Source organism: Daktulosphaira vitifoliae, unplaced genomic scaffold (assembly GCF_025091365.1).
Source record: "Daktulosphaira vitifoliae isolate Bord-2020 unplaced genomic scaffold, ASM2509136v1 Scaffold_1, whole genome shotgun sequence".
NCBI classification, from domain to species: Eukaryota; Metazoa; Arthropoda; class Insecta; order Hemiptera; family Phylloxeridae; genus Daktulosphaira; species Daktulosphaira vitifoliae.
In genome coordinates this window covers 39,598,366-39,607,348 of record NW_026099572.1, presented here as the reverse complement: position 1 = coordinate 39,607,348, position 8,983 = coordinate 39,598,366, and the positions used below count along the sequence as shown (strand labels likewise).

Below are 8,983 nucleotides of genomic sequence, written 5' to 3'. Positions count from 1 at the left end.
TATATTTCTTCCATATTGTGCCCTTCTAACTAATTTATTAATAACAAAATATATTTTTAAAATATCTTAGAGTACACAATATATCCATTTTCACTGCAGGTAATTTTATACTAAGTAAATATTAAAACATCAGTTTTCATCATCTACCCTCATATTCTATATGTACAAAGCATACATATCTAAGTGCATGGATCACATAATATTATATTATAAGTTCATTTACTTTGTTATACAAATAAATTTTATTTAATTAATGGATTTGAATGTGAAAAAAAATTAGTCAACAATTTTTTATCTTCCAATTTGTCAAAGAAAAGAAATATAAATGACTAGACATTATAATAAGATTTAAAGTTATTTAACAACATTTAAAGTAAAAAAAAATATATATTTTATAATATTACTATATTTTGTTAAATTTTTATTATATTAAATAAAGGTAGTGGCTAACTATTTTTATATTATCAAGTAATTATTTAGTCATATTCGTCAAAAAAACTTAATGGTATTTTAAAAAAATTAAATATTAGCAATAATTATTAAAAAATTTTCTAATTGAGATCATGGCCTGATAATGCTAATAAAGTTATTTATTAAAATAAGCTGATGAAAAATGAAATAAAAGCTGTGGAGGTTTGATAAAAAATATCACATTGCACTATTAGATTTCTCCAAATTACTTTTTGGTTGCTATGCCTCTCTGTGTGAGCCCTTCAAATCTTTTAAAAGTATAGTTTATAAATACCCAGTCTTTGTAAATAACTTCACCATCCTGAGGAAGTGGGGCTGATGCTAAATTAAAACAAATTCATTTAACATATAAATTCAATAAAATACAAAATTAAAGTATTAATAAAATCTAAATTCTTACGTATTTCAAGTTTCACATCTGGGAAGTCATCAAAGTTAGAGGTATCATCTATGGATTTAACTTGCACTGGTATAGCAGCTGGCCTCTCTCTGATATGTTCCCAGTCAACACCACGGAAAAATGCTATTGTTGAGCGAAGCTCATCAATTCCTCGCCCACTATTGCCTAATCTTCTATCAGAATCACAGCAAAACCTAGTAATAGCATCACGGGCTTCTTCACTAATGGGTACTTCAGCAGGAAAACTTAAAGTTTCTCGCCAATTCATTACTTTCCGATAAGTTTCTTGAGGATTTTCACTGCAAAATGGTGGATAGCCTTATGCCAAATAAAATTTAATTAATATATTATATTATATTTTTTAACAATTTAACATCTTAAATACTTGAAAAATTTTAAAATGTTTAAATATTATGCAGTAACAAAAAAATTAATTATATTATTCAATCAACAAAATAATATAATTTTTTTATCAGGATAAATACCAACCTATTAACATTTCATACATTATAACACCAACACTCCACCAATCACATGCAGGACCATATCCAGTCTGCAAAAATACTTCAGGTGCAATGTAATCAGGTGTACCAACAGTACTGTAAGCTAATGCTCGACGATTTCTTTTCCAGCTTTCTGCTCTCCTTTTACTATCCATGGGATTCGAAGCTATAAAATGTATACATTGTAAAAATACAGTTAAAATAAATCTGTAATCAAATGTAACTCACTAAAATCAGAAGGTTTAGCTTGACTAAGATCCCTGTAAAAATCAGTTCGGTGTGATTTTTTTAAACCAGTACAAAGTCCAAAGTCAGACAATTTTATATGACCTCGGGCATCCAGAAGTAGATTGTCTGGTTTTATATCCCTATATATTAAAATAATAAGACAATAATGTTTCACTTTTAAGAGATATTATGCAAGATTTAATGTAATGGTGTAAAATTTTAACCTGTGTATAAATCCGAGTTTATGAATTGAGTCAATTGCTAATGCTGTTTCAGCAATGTAAAATTGAGTGCATTCTTCACTTAGAGTGTCTTTTTTCATAAGAAGTGTCATCATGTCACCGCCAGGCAGGAACTCCATTATAAGGTATAGGTTTATGGGATCCTTAAAAGGAAAATCATTATATTATAATGAAATATCTAAAGTAATATTAGGGTTGCTTAAATCATTACACTATTCCATTTTAACACTATTTTTTAATTATAGTGTTTTTATCAACTTTAGTTTTTTATAGATAAAAATATATTTTTATCTAACTTACGAAATATAAAATAATCTATCTAAGAATATTACTGGTTTATAAAAACATTTGGATTAGTTATTAAAAAGATATGAGCTTTTTTATAATAAAGAGAGAGGAGTAGTATGATTTTAAATGCCAAGAGATAAAAATAAACATGCTCACATTTCACCTCCAGTATTTATATTAAAGAGTTAAAAACTTCAAAAATGCTAGACTAAAAGTTGTTATTGACTCTTCAAAATTTATTGTAAGAAAAAAGCTAAAAATAGCCATTTTAAAAAGTCATAAATAATATAAAAGTTTAATTTCAATTTTTTCTTATTAGAAATAAATAATAAAAAAATTATGCTTTCATCGTACTTCAAAATTGTAAAAATTATTTAAAAAGTAATGCAAAATTTGGATTGAATCTAAAATTATTAAAGATATAAAATTATGATGGGATACCGTGTTATTTTTCTATTTAAAAAACTTAAGTTGAAAAATTTTAAGGGAGAAAGAGAAAGGATAGGAACATTTTTTTTTAATTATAGGATATAATATAGTGTTAACTTTCGAAAAATTAATATTATGTTTAATATTTTTAAAGATATTGCATGAGTCATAGTTAAACAATTATTCAGTACAAGGTAAATTTTTCAAAAGTTATAATTAAATTTTTGACATTACATTTTATAATATCTGGAAATATATTATACTTCCAGATAAATATATAGTAATTATTTACCTGAAAGCTGTAATACATTTTGACGACCCATTGATGATCAGCTTCTACAAGAACATCTCTTTCAGCACGTACGTGGGCAACTTGTTCTTTTTCGAGCATATCTGCTTTGCGAAGAATTTTCATTGCGTATATATGCCCAGTATCTTTCTTTTGGACTAGTCTTACCTAAAAAAAAATTAATATTTCAACTATAAATTAATAACTAATTGGGCATTTGTCCGCATTTAGTTTTTTTTGCAAAATACTTCATTTTTTATCTTAATTATTACTATACTTTAAATTGCGTTAAAATGTTGGCCATGATTGCACACAAGAATTTACTACAGCTAACAACAATTATTTAATTATTGAAGAAATTTAATATAAGTTGCTGACATAATATTTAATAAAAAATCTTCTTTTATATATTAAATTTTGTAATAATTATTAAATAACGTGATTCTATCAAAATGAATATTGCTTTGAAGAAAAATGTTATAATTTCTGAAAATTGTGATCAATTTTACGTATCCTCTATAGATATCACTACCATTTATGTATGTATGGCTATACAAATATTACTTTTTAATTTGGTTAGTTACATAAGCCTATAGATAAAAATATTTTGTTTTTATAACCCTAAAAAACTAGGGAAAAGTTTAATATACCCTTTCTTATACGAAACATCCAATCACCTCCAAATGTATGAAAATTAGGAACTTCGTGTTACTTCCGTCTTGCAATAAATCATTTACTGAGCTTTTTATACGTTACTAGTATTGGAAACTAATACTAAATATTGATAAGATGGTATCCTTGGTATTGTCTATTCTTCTTATCGTTTTTTATTAACAAAATCCGTTCATTTTTTATTTACATTATCATTGTCAACGGGAATTTCCCTTCATAATGAAAAACAAGATCCCAATTTTTAAATCGTCTCTGGGTCAGGTGTCAGTTACTATTTTCAGCTGAGCGGCGTTCTATCAAAGCTATTTGAAAAAATGATCGAATCAAAGTTGTCCATTATTTTAAAAAATATTTGAAGTAGTTCACAGTACGGATTTCGATCATCTAAATCAACTACAACAAATTTAATTGCTTTTTATGGTGATATTCTAGAAATAGCATCTGCTGGTGGCCATTTATACAAATATGAAGAAGACTTTTGATAAGGTTGATCATTTTATTTTAATTGAAAAATGAGATATATTTGGTAAAGCGACACACACTATGTTATCACAGCTTCGTTCTTACATCTAACAGAAAGCAACAAATAAAAATAGGAGAGGCCCTTACGCTATTAATTAATGTATAATCTGGTGTTCCACAAAGGTGAGGCATTTATCTCCTCTGTTTATTGTTACTTTTATGAATGATCTTCGTGATTTTCGAAGTGTTTATTATTCGCTAATAATGTAAATCTTTATTTAAAAATTGAGACTCTAAGTGACTATTTAATGTTATAGAATGACTTAGATAAGTTTAGTATTTTTGTAATCAGAACAACGGTTTGTGTATAAACCCAATAAAATATATTCAGATCACTTTAACTCATAAGTTTACTAATAAAACGATTTTAATTATAAAATTTCTGGCGTTAATCAAGGGATTGTTATCAGTGGAGTCTTAAATTGACTAATAACTTGTATAATTAATTATAAAATTATACATATTATTACAAACCTCTCCGAAAGCACCTCGACCAATGACTTTTAAAGGTTCAAAGTCTTCAACTCCTAATCTCGATCGCTTCAACCTAAGAAATTCTGATTCTTTTTGGGCATGCTGCTGACGTTTTTCTTGTTTTTGTTGCTCCGAAAGGCTTTCATCTTTCAAAGTTTCTTCTAACTTAGCTAATCTGTAAAGATAACCAATTTTCATAACTAATGTAAAAATATTTTAAATATGAGAGAACATTTTTAAATAAGTATTTTTATACTCTATAAAAAATTTGTGTATAGATAATTTCATAATTTCTTCGATAATATTTAAACGATAAGTTATAATAATATAGGTATCTACAGATACATACATTTTTTATTTTAATATTTGAAATTATTAGAATTCTATTGTTAAACGTTCAACTATATTTATTTTAAGAGTAATATAAGTTTAATTAATTAGTTTTTGTGGTATATTTTTTGGTGATGTCTAAAATAACATAGATTGACTGAAGCAGATTTGAATAACGGGTACAATTATAATTCGCTTCAACATCTTAAAGTTTATTCGGAAACTTATAAACAATAAAACAATAAACGGCTACACTGTTTTTCATGATCTGATATGTTATCAACCATCTCTGATTGTTGATTAATTAAAAAATAATAAAAATTAGTTTTTTGGAATACCAGATTTTTATTGGGTAGCAACATTTTTAAAGATGTTTTTTGTAATTTATAACATAATTGAGAACATTTTGCAGAAAAAAATGTACAACACATTATGTGAGTATTTAAAAATGCTATGTCATAACTCTGATTCTGTTGGACAGATAAATGTATCTTTTTTTAATAAATAACATAATTTTCATATTTGATATAATGATTCAAAAAAGTATTCTACCTAAGTATATATATTCAAATGAGATATTATTTTAAAGCATAGATAATTTTGAAAATATATTCGTAAATTATATTTATTATTAAACATTATTTAGGTTCGTTTAAATTAACATAATCTTGAGGGAAAAATTTTATTTGAACTAATAGTTTCGTAATTTTAATGCAATAATTAAATTTTTTCTCGTGTATATTTAAATGTACCCTACAGTTGGGCAGATTTGCATATAGATTTGTTTCATTCTAAGAGCTTTCAAGGTAAAATATAATTGATTGTTGAGATTTGCATTTTATACAAATCTCCCCCCGTAACCCCTACTTTTTTAAAGTTTATCATTAAATTTTTAACCATGTTTAGTATTATATAATTTAATTAAGTTACAATGAACAAAATATAATTTTCTTTAAAGGCTTATTTTATAATAGCTATGAACATAATAATTATAATCATAATAATTATTATTGAAGTAATTCTGAATTTGTTGCATTTATAATATTAAGGCATCAAACAAATTTAATTGCGTTTAATTTAACACTGGCAATTTAGAAGTACTTTCTGGTATTTGTATGGACGAATGTCAATTATGTAGGAAGTAAAAATGTCACAGGCCAAAATAACTAAGAAAGGATTTGATGTATTGCCAAAATACATTACAGAACTTCTATACTTCTTATTAAGAACACAACTTATTATTAGCAACGATTATCTTAAGTTAAACTAAAGAATAAAAACAATTTGATGGCAAGTTTTCATATTATTAAAAACACAAAAATTTATCAATAAGAATTTTACTAATCAAATTTTGTTAATTTAATTTTAAAAGTTTAATACAATTTGAACTTTTATATGTTATGAAAATATTGTGTTTCAAATTCGAACTATTGAAAAAAAATGAACGCCAAATAATTAACTAGAATAACTATAACTTTTGTACGATGGTACAGATATTTTTGATCAAATAAAATTTTTTAATTAAATCAATTAAGTTCAAACCTGTACCATCCAAAATATTCCACTGATCAAAATAGTGATATCTACATTATGGCCAAATATTTTTTCTATCTGTAGTTCATAAATTCAATTCAATTTTTAAAAGCAACATTGCTTCTTTATTCGTATTGCTTAATACTTGATTTGTTAACACGCTTATATTAGCTTCACCTGTATGGTTATTTTTAATGAGAAATAAAAAATGATTTTACAATCATTTTCCATATATCCCGCAAAATTATAAGAATATTTAATCTTTTCTTTGTACTTCTTTTTCTCTTTCTTCTCTTCCACATAATTCCTAAATGAAGACTGAACTAGTACTTGGCAAGAATCTAATTAAGTGTTAAGCAATACTAATAAAGGAGCAATATTTTTTTTAGATGTAGGATTGAAGTTTATGAACTTAAGAGCAAACTTGGCCACAATTTAGTTATTATTATTTTGGAAGGGAGAGTTTCAACTTGGCCCTTTTTTAGAGTTTGGTTGAAGATATTATTTATTTTTACTAGCTTATATCGGCAAAATATATCATTTTTATGAGGCACAAAAAAATCAGAACGGACAACTGCTCACCCTCATGTGACGCTCCTGTCTGTAAGACCGTTTATTTTGAGAAAATAATAATTTTCAAATTTTCCTCTTTACTTACACTAGATCTACTTGTATGTCAAAATTCATATTTTTTCCTATATAAGAAGTATTTTAAAATTTTGATGCCTCTGAGTAAATCAGCCAGCAGTAAATTGAAAATCTCCCATTATTTCCCATGGCATAACATTGAGGGCTAAACATTTTATGATGTTCTAAGCTACTAGGCCTAATATATGTTTCAAATCTCAAAAGCTTATTTAAAAAGGAAACAGAATTAGAAATATCGTTAGAAGTCAAGTTAGAAAAACTGGATGAATTGTTTTGTGTCATCATACACTAACATTGCTAGAATTAGAATTCAGATTACATATTACTAAATTAAAATTTTATAAATTTAACAAAAGCTTTAATATAATTATTAATATAGTGTACTACCTTTGTTTACGTTCGATATGCTGAGCTATCAGATTACTATAATAGTTTTCAAGTGTTACTTTCGCCTTCGTTGCTTTGTCTAGGGTGTGCCCGCTTAACCGGATACCGCTTTCTGTTGCAGCGCTCATTTCCAACACACCTGCAAAAAAAATATTTTTATTATTTTACAAGTATATAAGGTTTAAACAATATTATTTGTGTACTTTATTCAGGGGAGTCGGGAGGATAATTAGCCATTTTTTTTTATTGTCAATACACAATAGAAGTTGTGAATACCTGTTTTATGACATATTCAAACATTTTGTCACAGTTTTTATTATTTATTTATTATTAATGTAAAACGTTTACTGGTATAAAACTATAATTTTAGAACAAGTAATTATTGAGTTACAAGTATTTTAATAGAAACAGTGGGTACGTAACTTGGGTGAAAAATACGTTATAAATATACATCAATAAGAGCTGTACCCCCCACCTGCGCTACATACTCGTTCTATGTATGCAAATGCTTACAGTTCATTAGTTATATTTTTATAAACAAAGTGCTTACAAATTAGCTATTTTTGAATTATGGAGAAATAAATTTTTTTTTTATTAAATTATTATATTAATAAAAAATATAACTCCTAAGAACGCACAAATTATTTTTAAAAATTACGACATAATATTTATCGAATCAAAAGTTATAGGAGGGTTCACTTAGATTTGATCTTTCTTCTTTATTAACAAACCTTTATATAAAGTCACTATTTTTTTATAACAATAAGTTAAATATAAATTAGTTATTTTTATACAAATTTTATTTTTTTTAAATACATTTTATGCGTATCAGCATACATTTTCCCCTAAACTTGTAGTTATTGGTAGATCCCTCATGTAATGTTTTACTACTAATAGTAACGCGACTATTATTATACATCAGATAATTAAAATCGTATTACAGTTTAGAGACACTCATTAAGAAAATGAATTAATATACAACTCGTTAATTGATAAAAAAAAAATACATCGTTTTCTATCAATAACTATATAGATAAGAAAAGTTAAGATTATAAAATTAAACGACGGGTAATTATAAACCACCATCTGATAAATATTTAATGAAATATTACTATCTATTCACTTAATATGACTAATACACTAATTATGACGTTTAGATAGAAGTGATAGAATCCCAGATTGCACTAATATATTATCAATAATAAGTTCATTAACGACATTATAATATACACCTATATTTATATTTTATATAATTTTGCTCAGAACAAAAAAGAATTAGGTGAACGAGTATAATAATATACACATTTTAATTTAAAAAGTTAGATAATAATTTAACGACTAGTAAAAAAAAATTGTGGTCAATAAATGTATGTATTAGTGTATTTTTTAGTGATAACATGTCATCTAATCGTAGGATAAAATGCTAAAATATTACCTAAATATAAATATTATATTTGTAATTTCAAATTTTATTGCACATTATTTCTAACAAATATTTGCTGATATTAAACTAAAAAATGTGTGTTAGATAATTTCTTATATATATATATATATATATATATATAAT

The 8,983-nt window shown here is 25.4% G+C and overlaps 1 protein-coding gene across 4 annotated transcripts in view; it reads right to left on the bottom strand.

Annotated features, from left to right (window-relative positions):
• Nucleotides 1-498: 498 nt before the first annotated feature.
• The window catches only part of LOC126894658 (serine/threonine-protein kinase tricornered), a 41,819-nt gene continuing 33,334 nt past the window's right edge, over nucleotides 499-8,983 (bottom strand). For all 4 annotated transcript variants that reach the window (XM_050665836.1, XM_050665837.1, XM_050665834.1 and 1 more), the window contains 8 exons: nucleotides 7,417-7,555; nucleotides 4,519-4,693; nucleotides 2,854-3,018; nucleotides 1,827-1,987; nucleotides 1,603-1,742; nucleotides 1,361-1,540; nucleotides 872-1,189; nucleotides 499-792 (listed from right to left, as the gene is read on the bottom strand). In XM_050665836.1, the coding sequence (XP_050521793.1) occupies nucleotides 677-792; nucleotides 872-1,189; nucleotides 1,361-1,540; nucleotides 1,603-1,742; nucleotides 1,827-1,987; nucleotides 2,854-3,018; nucleotides 4,519-4,693; nucleotides 7,417-7,544 (1,383 nt within the window). In that variant the 5' untranslated portion in view covers nucleotides 7,545-7,555 and the 3' untranslated portion in view covers nucleotides 499-676. The remainder of the gene's footprint in view (nucleotides 793-871; nucleotides 1,190-1,360; nucleotides 1,541-1,602; nucleotides 1,743-1,826; nucleotides 1,988-2,853; nucleotides 3,019-4,518; nucleotides 4,694-7,416; nucleotides 7,556-8,983) is intronic.